Consider the following 16,805-nt stretch of genomic DNA (forward strand, 5'->3'; position numbering starts at 1 on the left):
CCTTCACTGCACAAACCCACAAGGTTTCTTAACGGAGGCCCCACGTCACTTGGGGGTCCTCCAGACTAATCAATAACTTACTACTTCTCTTAACGTGCTAAAGGAGCGAACGCCCCGGCCACCAAAAGTGCCACTGCCGGTTCTGGGCCAGGATGAACGACCAGGGTGTATGAAGTCAGCTTTCTTAAAGACGCAGCGGCTGTGGAGCTGGTTCTGTCTCTAACACTTGCTGCTAAGGCCAAAGAGGGTCCAAAATCAAAGCCGGTACCAAAGGGAACCTGCGGTGTGGCCCACAAAAACCCCAAAGGAACTAACCCAGCCCAACCCAGCCAATGCAAGGACGTGGCTAGCTCCCAGGGCCCTGGCAGCCTTCCTTGGGGGAGGCTGCCTGATAGTGGGCAGGATCGACACCCCACCTCCAGGAAAGGGGGCTTGGGGGAGAAGTCCACTCCTCACCCCCAGCAGCCTCGCTGCCACCGGGCACCACGCCTGGAATTCTGCAATGATGGACACAGGACGAGAGTGGAAGCTACAAAACGGGAGCCAAGGCGAATGTGCGTGCTCACACTCACACACACCTATAAATCTGCCTCAATGGCGAAGGGGGGAAGCAGGACCCCAGAAAATGTACGGCCAGGGATCAACCGTGGCAGGAAGCCAAAGATCTTGGCTGCAAAGAAGGGAGAGGGAAAGAAAGGAAGGAAAAGGAGAAGGGAAGAAAAAAGGGGGGAGGGAGGGCAGGTAGGAAGGAAAATTAGGAAGGAAGGAAAAATAGGAGGAAGAAAAAATAGGAAGGAAGGAAAGGGAGGGAGGAAAAATAGGAAGGGAGGAAAAATAGGAAGGAAGGAAGGAAGAATAGGGAGGGAGGCAGAGAAGGACCACATAAGGACAAAAAGCCTATCAGGAAAGAGAGAGACCCCTTTCCTGGGCAGACACCCCCAACCCAAGGACTTCCACCCTGATATTCTCCCAGCCCTTTTCAAGTGTCCGGCTGAGCGAGCCCACCTCCTCCCAAGGCCACCCACCTCCCCCAACCCACCCACCCATCCTGGGCAGGGAAGCCTCCCTTCGGGTGTCACTTTCAGCCTAGCTTGGACAGGTCAAGTGGCCACAGCCCTGCTTGCTACTTCCCAAATAAAAACTTTCAGGCGGCCTTTGGGCTCCTGCGCTGCTTTCTGGAGCTGACCGACGGCGGCAGAGAGAGGAGAGAGAGAAGGGGGGCAAGGCAGGCCCGGCAGCCGCTTTGGGCTTCACTACAGAGAGCCTAAGGCAAGCTAGCTAACAGAGGAAAAGGCGCCTCCAGGTGACCTGCGACGGCCCAGGATTGAAGTGCAAAAGGACCCAGAAACCTGGACACTCGTCCCCGGCTCGGTTTTCAGCCTCTTCTTGTTTTGGCCCAAAACCGACAAAACGCTCGCGTTCCGCCCTCTCCCGACACCCTTCCTGCACCCAAGGGCGGTCCAGCCCTGCGGTCACTTGCCCCGCTTGCTCCTCCCCTTGCGGGAGGAGGGCTTCCCGCTTGCCCCCGCCCGCGGAGGAGCGCGGCCGGAGAGGCCACGGGGATGTTGATCTGCCCGTCCTGGATCTCCTGCCGGGCACTCGGCGGGCAGGTGGTTGATCTTCTGCTGGGTCTCCAGGTAGAACATGACGTCCCGGAGCTGCTCCTGGGCCTCATTGATCTGGAGGTCCTTCCTCTCGCAGGTCTCCCTCCGCAGCCGCTCCTCGTCCTTCAGCCGGCCCTGCAGCTGGGACTGGTTGGCCCGCAGGCATTTGTTCATCTCCTGCTCCTCCTGCAGGTCACTGGTCAGCTTGGAGACCTTGGTGGTCAGCTGGGTGCACCTGGAAAGGGGGGAAACGGGGGGGAAAACTGAGGCCACGGCGGCAACAGCAGCGGAAGAAGAACCTTGGGCGGGAGGAAAGGAGCAGGGGCCTCCTGCCTGCCTCAGCCTGGGCAACTTTAACAGCAACGAGCATTCGTGTTCCACTTCATAGCGCTTGTCAGCCCTCTCTAGGCAGTTTACGGAATCAGCCTCTTGCCCCCAACAATCTGGGTCCTCAGAAGAATGGATGGATGGAAGAAAGGAGAGAAGGAAGGAAGGAAGGAGGAGGAAGGGAGGGAGGGAGGGAGGGAGGGAGGGAAGGAAGGAAGGAAGGAAGGAAGGAAGGAAGGAAGGAAGGAAGGAAGGAAGGAAGAGCAATAGCATGTAGACTTATCTACCGCTTCATGGTGCTTTCCAGCCCTCTCTAAGCAGTTTACGGAATCAGCCTCTTGCCCCCAACAATCTGGGTCCTCAGGAAGAATGGATGGATGGAAGAAAGGAGAGAAGGAAGGAAGGAGGAGAGGGAGGGAGGGAGGGAGGGAGGGAGGGAAGGGGAGGAGAGAAGAAGGGAAGGAGAAGGAAGGAAGGAAAGGAGGAAGGAAGGAGAGGAAAAAAGAGCAATCAGCATGTAGACTTATCTACCGCTTTCATGGTGCTTTCCAGCCCCTCTCTAAGTGGTTTACAGACTCAGCCTCTTGCCCCCCAACAACCTGGGTCCTCATTTGACCTCCCCTTGGAAGGATGGAAGGATGGGGTCAACCCGGAGCCAGTGGTGAGATTTGAACTGCTGAACTACAGCTAGCAGTCAGCTGAAGGAGCCTGCAGTGCTGCAGTCTAACCACTCTGCCACTCCGCTCCCTCCCTCCCTTTTTCTCCTTCTGTTCCTTCCTTCCTTCCTTTTTATTTCTAGCAATAGCATTTAGAATTATAGACCACTTCATAGGGCTTTTACAGCCCCTTCTAAGCGGTTTACAGAATCAGCCTCTTGCCCCCAACAATCTGGGTCCTCATTTGACCCCCCTTGGAAGGATGGAAGGCTAAGTCCACCTTGAGCCGGTGGTGAGATTTGAACTGCTGAACTATGCACTCTAACCACTGCTCCACTCCAGCTCTTTAAGCCTGCAGACAAACTGCCATAATCCCCCAGTGGGGTTGAAGAATTCTGGAGTTGAAGCCCACCAGGGTTGGGGGCCCCTGGTCAAGACAATACATTTGCCCTAGAAGACGTTTCATCCCCCTCCCAAGGGCTTCATACTAGCAGTCCTCGACTTGCAACCCATTGAAGTTGCAACCCAAAAAAGGAGAATTATAACTCAAATTTGAAAATTCCAACAACTGAGATGCATTCGGCACCTGGATCGCTAATTTTAGGAAAGTGTTGATTATCTCAGGGACCGCATTCTGCTGCACGAATCCCAGCGACCAGTTAGGTCCCACAGAATGGGTCTTCTCCGGGTCCTGTCAATTAAACAATGTCGTTGGGGGGGGGGGACCCAGGGAAGAGCCTTCTCTGTGGCGGCCCCAGCCCTATGGAACCAACTCCCCCAGAGATTAGAATAGCCCTCACCCTTCTTGCCTTTTGTAAGCTTCTTAAAACCCACCTCTGTCGTCAGGTATGGGGGAACTGAGATATTCTTTCCCCCTAGGCCTTTACAATTTACGCATGGTATGTTTGTTTGTATGTATGTTTGGTTTTATAATAGGGGTTTTTTTAGTTATTTTAGTATTGGATTGGAGTAGCTACATGCTGTTTTTATCATTGTTGTTAGCCCCCCCCGATCTACGGAGAGGAGCAGCATACAAATCCAATCAATCAATCAATCAATCAATCAATCAATCAACCCCCCAGTTCTAAATTCTGAAAGTTACCCACTTCCTCTCGACCGACTGCCTCTCCCTCAGCAAGTCGTTCAGTCTCTGTTCCAGGGAGTCCGCATTTCTCAATAGTCTCTTTGAATTTGGCCTTCATGTTGTTGATCTGTAAATAATAATAATAAATAATAATAATAATAATTTATTAGATTTGTATGCCGCCCTTCTCCGAGGACTCGGAGTGGCTCACAACAGCAAAACACAGTGTACAAATCTAATGTTAAAAGCAATTTAAAACCCTTCTTATAAAAACAATCACACAACTAACAAAATGATTAAAAAAAAAAAAAGGTATATTAAGGTCCAGGTGGGTGCTCTCTGCATGGCCCAGAACCGGACTCACATCCTTCTTCTCAGGAATTTTCTGGGTATTACAATATTTTATAAGATGGACCTTTTTCCTCCCTAAATTCAGGTGCGTCTTACTACTCTGAATGTAGCTTTTTTCCCGAAGCTTCTTTATCCCCAGCCCTAACTAGCTGCTATCAATCTTCCCAGCTCTGACCTTGCAGGTTCTTTCATTGTTTCTCTCTGCAAAGAATTTTTCCAAGCCCTAAGTCTTTTGCAGGGTTTTTTTCATTGCTCTAACTTGCTCCAAATGTTTCTTTCCAGCCCTAACCAGGTGCTAAGAATGTTCCCAGCTCTTACCAGCTTGCAAGCTCTTTCACTGTTACTCTCTGCAAAGAATGTTTCAAGCCCTAAGTCTTGCAGGGTTTTTTTCATTGCTCTACTTGCTCGGAACATTTCTTTCCAGCCCTAACCAGATGCTAATGATGTTCCCAGCTCTTACTGGCTTGCAAGTTCTCTCTGAATAAGGTTTTTTTTTAGCCCCAACCAGGGGATAAAATAATGTGCTGAAGCTGACCAGACTAAGGACGCTGGCCAGGTGAATATTTGGTAAGCAGATTCTTTTCCTTATTTTCCTCCCCAAAAACTAAGGTGCGTCTTATACTCCGAAAAATACAGTAAATACAGTTTTTTTCCGAACGCCATCACTCTACTAAACAAATAATTCCCTCAACACTGTCAGACTTTCTACTAATCTGCACTTCTATTCTACTAGTTTTTCTCATCATTCCTTTCACCCATTTCCTCCCATGTTGACTGTAGGACTGTCACTTGTTGTTTATATCCTAAGATTTTTATTAATATTGCCTCTTCATTGCTTATTTGACCCCTATGACAATCATTAAGTGTCGTACCACATGATTCTTGACAAATGTATATTTTATTTTATGTACGCTGAGAGCATCTTGCACCAAGACAAATTCCTTGTGTGTCCAATCACACTTGGCCAATAAAATTCTATTCTATTCTATTCTGCTACTACTAATTATTATTATTATTATTATTATTATTATTATTATTATTATTATTATTATTTAGATTTGTATGCCGCCCCTCTCCGTAGACTCGGGGCGGCTTACAACAGTGATAAAAAACAATACATAATGACAAATCTAATAGTTAGAATCTAAAATAACAATAATACATTTAAAAAGTCTAAGAAAAAAAGGAAACCCCAATATATAAAAACATACATACAGTCATATCATGCACAAAAACTACATAGGCAGGGGAGATGTTTCAGTTCCCCCACGCTTGACGATAGAGGTGGGTTTTAAGGAGTTTACGAAAGGCGAGGAGGGTGGGGGCAGTTCTAATCTCAGGGAAACGTTACACTTTGGGTTCGGGAAACCACCATCTCATTTACCAAAGAACATCCCTGGAGCTCCCTTGAAAAAGGACCGTCTCAGCTTTGGAAGAGGAGACATAGGCTGAGCAGAGAGAAGAAACCAAGCCATGATGTGGCTACCTCCAGGCTCTGAGATCCTGAGCCCTTCTCAAGGGGCTTCTTGGCTGGACCTGGGCCCCAAGAGCAGAGCAGGCATTCGGAAACGGAATGAGCTCCATCGGACCCTGCTATCGGATTCCTGCTTTTTCGTAGGAACCAAGAATTCAGAGGAACTTACTTCTTCGGCCGTGTCCTTTTCTATCCGGACGATCTTGTTCTCCCAGTAGATGCGCTGGACTCCAGCTGGCTGGTCAGCAAGTAGAATACTGCACTCAGAGAGAGAGCGAGAGAGAGAGAGAGAGAGAAAGTGGACAAGCCATCCTTATATTCTCTACAGCAGGTGTCTCCAACCTTGGCAACTTTAAGACTTGTGGACTTCAACTCCCAGAGTTCTTCTGCTGGTTGAGGAATTCTGGGAGTTGAAGTCCACAAGTCTTAAAGTTGCCCCGGGTTGGAGACACCTGCTCTAGGAGACAACTGGAGTCCCATCATTCCCAAGTTACATTTGTCAGTAACCCGTACTATAATGGTTGGCTTTCCAATATATGAAGATAAATCAGCATAGTATGTTAGGAGGAAATTGCCCCTGAAAAGGTGCCTGGTAAAACCTGAAATAAATACATCATTTTTGGGAAAATCATCGTTTTAAGTGTTCTTATCTTTGCCATCCTTCTTAATTTTTTATCTTTCCAACTCTTCATCTGTTTTAACATTTTCTTCCACATCAGGTTATAATTAACCTTCACTATTTTATTTGGATTTTTTAATAACCATACTCCCAAGTATTTCCTTTTTTTTACACCCTAATTTCAGTCCTGATACCTTTCTAATCTCAATTTATTTATTTATTTATTTGATTTGTATGCCGCCCCTCTCCGGAGACTCGGAGCGGCTAACAGCAACAATAAAACAGTGTACAATAGTAATCTAATACTAAACACGATTAAAAACCCATTATAATAAAAAAACCAGACATACATACATACATACCATGCATAGAATTGTAAAGGCCTAGGGGGAAAGAGGATCTTAATTCCCCCATGCCTGGTGGCAGAGGTGGGTTTTAAGCAGCTTTCGAAAGGCAAGGAGGGTGGGGGCAATTCTAATCTCTGGGGGGAGTTGGTTCCAGAGGGCTGGGGCCGCCACAGAGAAGGCTCTTCTCCTGGGCTCTGCCAAACAACATTGTTTAGTTGATGGGACCCGGAGAAGGCCAACTCTGTATGACCTAACTGGTCACTGGGATTCGTGCAGCAGAAGGCGGTCCCCTGAGATATTCTGGTCCGGTGCCATGAAGGGCTTTATAGGTCATAACCAACAATTTGAATTGTGACCGGAAACTGATCGGCAACCAATGCAGACTGCGGAGTGTTGGTGTAACACGGGCATACTTAGGGAAGCCCATGATTGCTCTCGCAGCTGCATTCTGCACGACCTGAAGTTTCCGAGCATTTGCTCTTCAAACAGATTATCTCTTATTTTTCCATATTAACTGATAGTCCTGACTGTTATTTAAATTCTTGTAGTGTGTGCAATATATAGCTGTAGAATATACTATATCTGCTGTGTGCTAATGCTGTGTAAAGGTATTTGCTGTAGACTAAGAAAATATACCACATTGCTGTGTGTGTGTACATGTACCTGCTATGTGCAAATAAGACGTGCATTATGGATCGTATTAGAATTACTGTGTAATATTATGGAGACAGCGTATATCTTGTAAATAAAATCTCTACTATATGATGGCTTGTATTATTGTCTGAACAACCACCACTGCCACATATACTCTGGTTACAATACAGTATTTCTATCATGGGTTGTTAGACCAGTGTCAAATGCTGACAACATTCCAGAAAGACAACGCTCGACTATGAAAAACGTTCCACAGAGGATCCGTTGAGTTAGCCGTGAAAACCTCCACACACGAGCTACCCGGGAAGAGACGCGCTGCGCACTTACTTCCAGTTGTAAGGCATCGATTTTCTCTTCTTGGCACATGTCCCCCTCGCATTCGTATTGGACCAGTTTGCCGTCCGTCTTGCTGGCCACCAGACGGTGGACGTAATTGTCTAGAGGAAAGACAACCCCCAACCGGGTCACCCTGAATCAAGGTCCGAATCAAAGGGGTCACCTCTCAACTAGGGCCGCCTCCAGGTGTGTGTTCAGGGAGAAGGGGGCCCAGGGGGAAAAGCATTTGGAAATTCCCTGATATTTCCCTGTAACTTGCAATCTAGTTAAGGCAACAGTTGTAGATGATGTCATACCAAATGGCTGAGCCGTGGAGAAATATCGGGAGCTGAGGAAGCAAGCTATTGCCACAGTTATGCTCATTTTTGCTAGACTCTTGCCAGAGAGCGCAATCCATGGGTTTTTTGACATGATTTTTCCCTGACTTTTAAACATTTTAATAGTTTTTTCCCCCCCACTGATTTAGAAACATAGAAACATAGAAGTCTGACGGCAGAAAAAGACCTCATGGTCTGCCCTTATATTATTTCCTGTATTTTATCTTATGATGGATACATGTTTATCCCAGGCAGGTTTCAATTCAGTGACTGTGGATTGACCAACCCCGTCTGCTGGGAGTTTGTTCCAAGGATCTACGACTCTTTCAGTCAAATAATATTTTCTCACGTTGCTTTTGATCTTTCCCCCAACTAACTTCAGATTGTGTCCCCTTGTTCTTGGGTTCACTTTCCTATTAAAAACACTTCCCTCCTGGACCTTATTTTATTCTGTCTTTTTCACGAATTCCCTGACATTTCCCTGTAGCTTGCGATCTAGTTAAGGCAGTAGTTGTAGATGACATTGTGCCAAACGGCTAAGCCATGGAGAAATATCAGTAGTTCAGGAAGCAAGTTCTTGCCACAGTTATGATCGTGTTTGCTAGACTCTGCCATGCATCTTTTTAAATATGATTTTTCCATGACTTTTAAACATTTTAATACAGTTTGTTTTTCCCCTGATTTATTCTGTTTTTCCCCCCCACTAATTCCCTGATATTTCCCGATCCGCCGATTTCCCTGTTTTCCAGGTTTGCTGGACACCTGGAGAAGGTTCACCTGGCTGAGAACTTGGAAAGGTGAGCTCCTGGCTCCTTTTGGGGGTAAAGAGGTTATCTTGGTGGCCCCCAAGTTCTCCCCACCCAAGGACCTGAAGGCTTGCTCTCAAGAAGGGAGCCTTCTCTGACTATAGCCAAGGCGATGGACCAGGGGGTTATAAGTGGGTGGTCAACTCTGGGGTTGGCTTGGTGGTCTAGGGAACAGGGCTTACCCCCGGCGTAGTCCCAGACCCTGTGATTGGTCAGCTGCATGGCGTAGGTGTGTTGTGTCTCCTCAAAGTGCTTGTACGCATGGCGACTGACGTAACGCCCACATCCGATGTGCCCACAGATGAGGCATATCCAAAGGTTCTGGACGACAGAAGAGACATAGAAGAAGATTGACAGCAGAAAAAGACCTCCCGGTCCATCTAGTCTTCCCTTCTACTATTTCCTGCATGGATCTATGTTTATCCCAGGCATGTTTCAATTCAGCTACTGTGGATTTACCAACCACGTCTGCTGGAAGTTTATTCCAAGCATCTACTACTCTTTCAATCAAATAATATTTTCCAAAGTTGCTTCCAATCTTTCCCCCAACCAACCTCAGATTGTGCCCCCTTGTTCTTGGGTTCACTTTCCTTTGAAAACACTTCCCTCCTGAGCCTTAACATATTTCAATGTTTCAATCATGTCTCCCCTTTCCCTTCTATACAGATTGAGTTCATGAAGTCTTTCCTGAGAGGTTTGATGCTTAAGACCTTCCGCTGTTTTTGTAGCCCGTCTTTGGACCCGATCAAATTTGATCCATATCTTTGTATAGGTGAGGTCTCCAGAACTGGACACAGTATTATTCCCAATGGGGTCTCACCAGCGCTCTATACAGCGGGATCACCATTTCCCTCTTCCTGCTTGTTATACCTCTAGCTATGCCTCCCAGCATTCAACTTGCTTTCCCTACCGCCTGACCACACTGCTCACCCATTTTGAGACGGTCAGAAATCACTACCCCTCAATCCTTCTCTTCTGAAGTTTTTGCTAGCACAGAACTGCCATACAATACTCAGATTGAGGATTCCTTTTCCCTAAGTGCATTATTTTACATTTGGAAACATTAAACTGCAGTTTCCATTGCTTTGACCACTTATCTAGTAAAGCTAAATCGTTTGCCATATTACAGACTTTAGAGTTATCGGCAAATAGGCAAACCTTCCCTACCAAATCTTCCCTTATGTCACTCACAAACATATTAAAAAGAATAGGATCCAGAACAGACCCTTGTGGCACACCGCTTGTAACCAGGCTCTGCTCAGAATACTCGCCACTAACAACAACCCTCTGAGGTCTACGCTTCAGCCAGCTGCAAATCCACTGAAAACACCCAAATTCTATTTCCGAAAAAAAGCAACACTGCCGATTTCTGAACAGACGCGGATCCAGACTCACTCACTTCTTGGACTCCACATTCAAAGCATTTGTTTTCTTCTACAGGTTCCGGAGTCTGGCAGTACCTGCAGACGGGGCACCTGGAGAAAGGAGCAAAGAGAAGGTCCAAGTCAGGTCGCCCGGGTTTGATCTTCTGGGTCTCCGCCACCCCGGCTCCCTTCCGCACTTTTCGCCCTCGCGAGGTCCTTACGTGGTGTCCTCCCAGCGCTGCAGGCACTGGCTGTGGAAGCTGTGGTTGCAGACTGTGGTCAGGATCCCGTTGACTGATTCATCCATCCTCTCCAAGCAGACGGTGCATTTGGGGAGCTCGGTCAGGTCCATGACGGGCAGGCTGGCCCCCTGCAGGAGGGCAAGACCTCTGACCTCAGTCTTTCCCAACCCGGCCATTTGGAGGATGGACGTCAACTCCCAGAATTCCCCAGCCAGCAGGTTGGAAAACCCTGTCTTAGCCAGTCCACCTTCCAATTAGTTACTTAGTTACTTAGTTAGTTAGTTATGTAATGGTAATGGACATAGAAACATAGAAACCTAGAAGATTAATGGCAAAAAATGACCTCCTGGTCCATCTAGTCTGCCCTTATACTATTTCCTGTATTTTATCTTAGGATGGATCTATGTTTATCCCAGGCATGTTTGAATTCAGTCATTGTGGATTGACCAACCACGTCTGCTGGAAGTTTCTTCCAAGGATCTACTACTCTTTCAGTAAAATAATATTTTCTCATGTTGCTTTTGATCTTTCCCCCAACTAACCTCAGATTGTGTCCCCTTGTTCTTGTGTTCAGTTGTGTTCACTGGACAGATAAATAATATTACCATATTACCTCCCCTGTGACTCCCCCCTCCAATCTGACTGTGCTTCATCTTACACCTGGGGAGAGCTCTCCCCCTCCCCAAAGGGAAAGAGGCAACGAGAGAGGGCTTACATCCTCCGACTTGAAGACCTCTGCCCTTTCCACGTAGACGAGCTGACAAACGTCCTCTTCTATGGAGTTAAATTGCCGACCGTTGCAAGCCATGTAGAAGCTGTCAGCATCTGCCTGCACAGAAGCCACAAAAGGGACACAAATAAATGATCAGAGGCCTGTTTCCCCTTGACCTCTCGCCCCACCTGCTCCAAAAATAAATAACAATACATTGGTAACACAATTTCTGTTGTGCTTGATTTTTGAGCTTTTTTAAATAGTTAATTAGGCCTGCTGGTTTCAAAACTGTGGTTAGTTTTCTTCTAGCACGTCAAGTTTTTTCTCTACACCTTATGAGAATTATGAGGTTGCAACATGAGCATCAAATTGCATTTTTGACATAGCCGTCTTGCTCACTTCCCGGAAAAATCTTAGTGCAGTTAGTGATGAGCAGGGTGAGCGATTCCACCAAGATTGGAAGGTCGTGGAGACAGGGGATCAAGGTAGGTGGGATGGACATAGGATGGCTGACTATTGTCGGGGCCTCAAGCAAGAATGTCCACAGATTATAAACACTCCAGAAATAGCTGCAAGAGCAAACTTTTACCTAAATATGCATAATTACCATTCGATTAAAAAAACACAACTGTTTGTATGAACACAATTTAACCTGCAGTAACAATTACAGCCTTTGTATTGTTGTGGTTAGCTCTGGCCCACCTCCTGCCCCAAGGACTGTGGATGTGGGGGAGACATCACATGCCGCAGGCCTGTTTCCCCCCCCCCCCCCCGGTGGAATCTGCTGATGAAGGCTCCTCTGACCAAGAAGACATGAGTGACAGGGAGGAGGAGAGTGGGGCAGACAGCTCAGAAGGAGATCAATTCTCTAGCTCCTCCTTGGATTCAGAACAAGAGTTAATGATACAGCCACGCATGCGGAGAGCGATGCATAGGCAGCAACAACTGAGAGATTATTATCAAAGACAATGAGGCCACCTGTGGTTGGGTGGGGCTGTGGTCATTATAAATAGCAGCCTGTGGGTTTGGCCATTGTGGAGGATTATCTGATCGTTGTGTTTCGTGACTGCTTTACTGACTTTGACCTTTTGTGTGCTGATTTTCCCCCGTTTTGAAACTAAACCAGAGCAAAGTGTGTTTCACTTGGTGAAAGAAGGAGGACTGTGAATTGCCTCACAGATGCAAGCTAAGTATCACAGAACTGATAAGGGACTTGTACCAATTACCAGTTTGTTTGGAGACGAGGGCTCTTTGCTATACCAAAAGAGGGCTTGGTTTAAGTGAAGTTTCATTATAAAGAACATTGTTTTGAATTTTCAAACGTGTGTGTGTCTGAAATTTGTACCTGTGAATTTTTGGGAGGAGTCTACCAGAGAGCCCGACAGAACATGTATGAATAAAATTATTCTTTGTAGATAGTATATTCAGTAAGTTTTTACTTTCCTTTCCTTTATAGGCACAATTTGTATGACTTTTGAAGGTATCCTATAGCAGTGTTTCCCAACCTTGGCAACTTGAAGATATTTGGACTTCAACTCTCAGAATTCCCCAGCCAGAATTCTGGGAGTTGAAGTCCAAATATCTTCAAGTTGCCAAGGTTGGGAAACACTGTCCAATAGCTTTAAAAGTTGACATGATAGAGACAAAAACTGTGGCTATTTTGGGATCCAGAGGCCAAACGTGAGTTGAAAACAAATCAGATTTAAGACAACGGAATTGTTGTTCCCCCGCGTAATATAAGAAGGCCAGCAACACTCTCTCAGATTCAGGACTAACCAACAACGTCCCACTTTCCCTCAAGTTGCAAGAGCAGCGTACATGTTTCTGGATCACAACCGGACCAGAGAGGCACGGAAGGAGCCTGCGGCCCAAAGCTGAGGCCTCTCTTTTCTCTTACCTGAGTCCGGAACTTGATGAGGACCATGTACTGGTTTGGGGTGGAATCTCGGATGATTTTCATGTGTTCGATGGCATCGTAAAAGGACGCCACAAACTTCATGAGGTCGTGGCTGGTCATTGTGGCAGGGACTGTGAGAATGCACAGCATGGCGCTACGCCGGACCTCTTCTTTTAGCGAGGTCATTTTGCTGCACGAGGGAAGAATGAAGAGTATTATTATTATTTTTATTATTTATTGGATTTGTATGTCGCCCCTCTCCGCAGACTCAGCAACTCCATTCTTTTTTGCTTCGGCTCTATAATGCAGTACAGTGGTACCTCGTGATACGAACCCCTCGTGATACAAACATCTCGAGATACGAACCCGGGGTTCAGAAATTGTTTGCCTCTTGTTGCGAACTTTTTCCGGCTTATGAACCCACCGCAGATCGCAAAATGGCGCTCCGCTGGGCGCAGCCACCTGGCTGTCACCTTCTGAAACAGCCGGGGGGCTTCTCGACGTTCTCCTGAACGCCAAACACGGAAGTTTGGCAAAAGTTTGGGTTCAGGTTCCAGAGGCCGCCAAGAAGCGCCCGGCTGTTTCAGAAGGTTACAGACGGGCGGCGGTGCCCGGCAGAGCGCCCTTTTTTCGATCAGCAGCGACGTTTTTGGCCGATCTGGAGGCTGAAACGGAGGTGGGGAATCCCAATAGGGAATTCCATGGGCGGAGCTTTGACGTCACGAAGTTGTCCTTCCTGGGTGGCCGAAACGTGGAGCAGCCTTGGAGAGGGGCGGCATGAAAGTCCAATTAATAATAATAATAATAATAATAATAATAATAATAATAATAATGATTTAAGTTGAGTCCTGCTTTCTTACTTTGTCTTGTAGAGATGCATAATGCCGTGAGCTATTTCAACCGATGGATTCCCACTGAAAAAGGAAATCTGGTCCGGGAGCTGCTTGGATGGAGAATCCAGTGACGTCCCACTGCTCCCACTCTGGGCCTCCTGATTACTGTGATCCTCGGTGGAGGAAGCTTCAGCTGCGCCAACTTTGTCCATCATGTCTTTCGCCACAACTTTTTTCAGAAATCAAAAAAGAGATAAGTTAAAAACCTGACCCTTTCAAAGTGCGATACATTCTTCTGTAAGAACTTTTCTCATTAAAAGGTAAGTTGTTATTATTATTATTATTATTATTATTATTATTATTATTATTATTATTTATTAGATTTGTATGCCGCCCCTCTCCGAAGACTCGGAGCAAGTTGCCGCTTTGAGACAACAGGAAAAAGAATGGCAGAATATTTCTTAGAAATGTTTGATCAGCATAAAAACAAGCCATTAAAATTTTGAATCCAGAAAATCTGCTCAGCTCATATTTCTAAGCACCAGAAGATTAAACACTGCCAGTAACAGTCCAGAGTGAAGTACTAATTTCTGATCGCTGGTCTTATTGATTCATACGCTCATGCAAAATTAATAAGAAGGCTTCAAGAATCACTTGAAATGGTGCCTTGCGAACAAGCTAGCAAAAGGCTGCTTGCAAGGGAATCTGTTTTAATAGCTTGACTGCCCAGATGCAATTCTCTGCATTTTTGTGGAAAAAAGGAGCCTTAAATTTCTTGCTTAAGCACCTAGATGCCAAGCTGACCTCAGACAGTAGGTTTTGTCTGGCCTTCAATAGCTGGGAGGTTGGATGGACGAACGGACAGACAGACAGACATACATACAAATCCCAGCGACAAGTTAGGTCCCACAGAGTTGGCCTTCTCTGGGTTCCGTTGACTAAACAATGCCATTTGGCAGGACCCAGGGGAAGAGCCTTCTCTGTAGCGGCCCCGACCCTCTGGAACCAACTCCCCCCAGAGATCAGAGTTGCTCCCACCCTCCTTGCCTTTCGTAAGTTCCTTAAAACCCACCTCTGTCGTCAGGCATGGGGGAACTGAGATATTCTCCTCCCCCTAGGCTTACCAAAAAAAATATGTATGCATGGTATGTCTGTTATGTATGATTGGTTTATTAAATTAGGGTTTTTAAATTAATTTAAATATTAGATTTGTTTACATTGTATTATTATTGTGGTTAGCCGCCCCATGTCTACGGAGAGGGGCGGCATACAAATCTAATTAATAATAAATAATAATAATAAATATACACCGTAAGATATACATAATTCCAATCAAATAGTGCTTCTCCACTTGTGCCAATCTTTCTCTACACCCTAGAGCATGCTGGCTGGGGAATTCTGGGAGTTGAAGTCCAGATATCTTCAAGTTGGGAAACACTGTCCTAGAGAATTGGATCGCTCGCCTTTCTACTTGAGGCACAAAACGATGCGTCCCAGGTACCTGGATCGGGCTTGATCGTCTCAATGATCACATCCGTCATCTCCCGCCGGCCGATGTGTTGGTGGATTATGGTGGCCCTCTCCACAGGCGCCTTGTCCTCCAAGGTCACCGCAGTGGCGGCCAGCGACGTCTCCTGCATCGCCTCATCAGACATCTCAGCAGCTGGAAAGCATGATTCACACAGCGGTTACAGCGTTTCCTTCCGCACCACACAACCGCAGCCAAACCAGACCAGCTAGACCTGAATCCATCCCGGGCAACTCAGCTGCTTAGGCCACGGGCTGTTTGGATGCCTCCCTTCCTCCTCCCCTGGGTCTACGTTCATCCTCTGACCTAGAAAAAGGGCCAGAGCCTCGTTCATCCCATCTTGTCTGTCTGTCTTGTCTATCTATTTCTTCCCATCTCTCCCCCTCCCTCTTTCTCTCTCATTTACCTACCCACCTAATCTACCTACATCACTATATCATCTGTGTATCTCTATCATCTATCTTATCTGTATCTTTATCATCGATCTGTCTATCTATATCATCTGTATTCATCTATCCATCCATCCACATTCCCCGAGCCCTCGGAAAGGGGCGGCATACAAATCCAATTAAATAAATAAATAAATTCCATAGATTGCCTCTCAGTCTGTCTCTCTCTCTTATCTGTCTATCTATCCATCCATATTTTATATGTTGTCTGCCTTCTCTCTCTCATTCATCTATCTATCTGTCTATCTATCTCCATAGATATTTCAGTCTCTCTCTCTCTCTCTCTCTCTCTTTTCCTTCCTTCCTTCCTCCCTCCCTCCTTTCTCCAAGAGACTCAGGGCAGATTACAACATAAAACCCATACAAAATACAGATGAAGTTATACACCCCACCCTAATTCCCAAGACTTAAAATTTCCCAACGTTCAACCCATTCGTTCAAGCTCATCCAATCCCAATCATACTCTCTGTTGGAGAAGATGTCAATGTTCGACAGCCCCAGGCCAGCCGGCAAAGGTGTGTTTCCAAAACCTTATGAAAGGCTTGACCAACCTTGCTCTAAATCGGTGTTTTTTCAAGCACAGGAGCGTTAAGCAGGGAGGACTCCAAGTCCCAGAATTCTGCCTGGTGGGGGATTCTGGGAGTTGGAGTCCACCCGCCTTAACTTTTTATTTACTTGTTCGTTTGTTTTGTAAAGTACATATTGGTGGCATGCGAAGATATAGTAATATCCATATATATATATATAATACTAGTAAAAAAAAAATTAGCCTTGAAAGCCTCCATTAATACTGCAGGAGCTGAATATTCTGCCTGTCCCGGCCTCTTGCTTCCTCCAGCAGCCTCCCCCACCAGCCTCTCCTGCCCCCCCACCCCACAGGCCCTTCCTCCCGCCCGCAGCCTCCCTAAATCCAGCCCGAGGCTTCCGGGCCCTCACCGGCCGCGCTGTAAGAGAAGCCGCCTGGGACGGGTGAAGACTCGGCCAGCTCCAAGCGAAGGACCACCAGGGACACACTCATAGGGGCCGCCCCCGCGGAGGGTCCCGGGCCTGCGGGGGTCCGAGCTCGGCCGGGAGGGAAACGGGAGGAACCGGAGCCCGGCGCTTCCGCCTCTCTGCCTCCTGACCTTTGACCCGGGGGCAAAGGGACGCCGCGCAGGCGCCGTGCGCGCGGCCGCGAGGTCATGGGAGTTGTGTGAGTGGGCGTG

The 16,805-nt window shown here is 47.0% G+C and overlaps 2 protein-coding genes across 2 annotated transcripts in view; one reads left to right on the forward strand and one right to left on the reverse strand.

The window, feature by feature from the left end:
• Nucleotides 1-995, forward strand: part of SH2B3 (SH2B adaptor protein 3) — a 28,567-nt gene extending 27,572 nt beyond the window's left edge. Inside the window, exon 4 of the mRNA XM_070762015.1 lies at nt 985-995. Coding sequence (XP_070618116.1) covers nt 985-995 — 11 coding nt within the window. The remainder of the gene's footprint in view (nt 1-984) is intronic.
• A 392-nt stretch (nt 996-1,387) lies between these two features.
• BRAP (BRCA1 associated protein) lies at nt 1,388-16,798 on the reverse strand. The gene is given in 15 exon segments (XM_070763294.1): nt 1,388-1,541; nt 1,544-1,597; nt 1,599-1,839; nt 3,694-3,752; nt 3,754-3,798; nt 5,666-5,758; nt 7,444-7,553; nt 8,758-8,896; nt 9,975-10,050; nt 10,161-10,309; nt 10,897-11,010; nt 12,791-12,980; nt 13,651-13,852; nt 15,125-15,286; nt 16,537-16,798. Coding segments are annotated over 15 exon segments (1,950 nt in total). The 5' UTR covers nt 16,784-16,798; the 3' UTR covers nt 1,388-1,472.
• Between the last annotated feature and the right edge of the window lie 7 nt (nt 16,799-16,805).

This window comes from Erythrolamprus reginae, chromosome 10 (assembly GCF_031021105.1).
Source record: "Erythrolamprus reginae isolate rEryReg1 chromosome 10, rEryReg1.hap1, whole genome shotgun sequence".
NCBI lineage: Eukaryota > Metazoa > Chordata > Lepidosauria > Squamata > Dipsadidae > Erythrolamprus > Erythrolamprus reginae.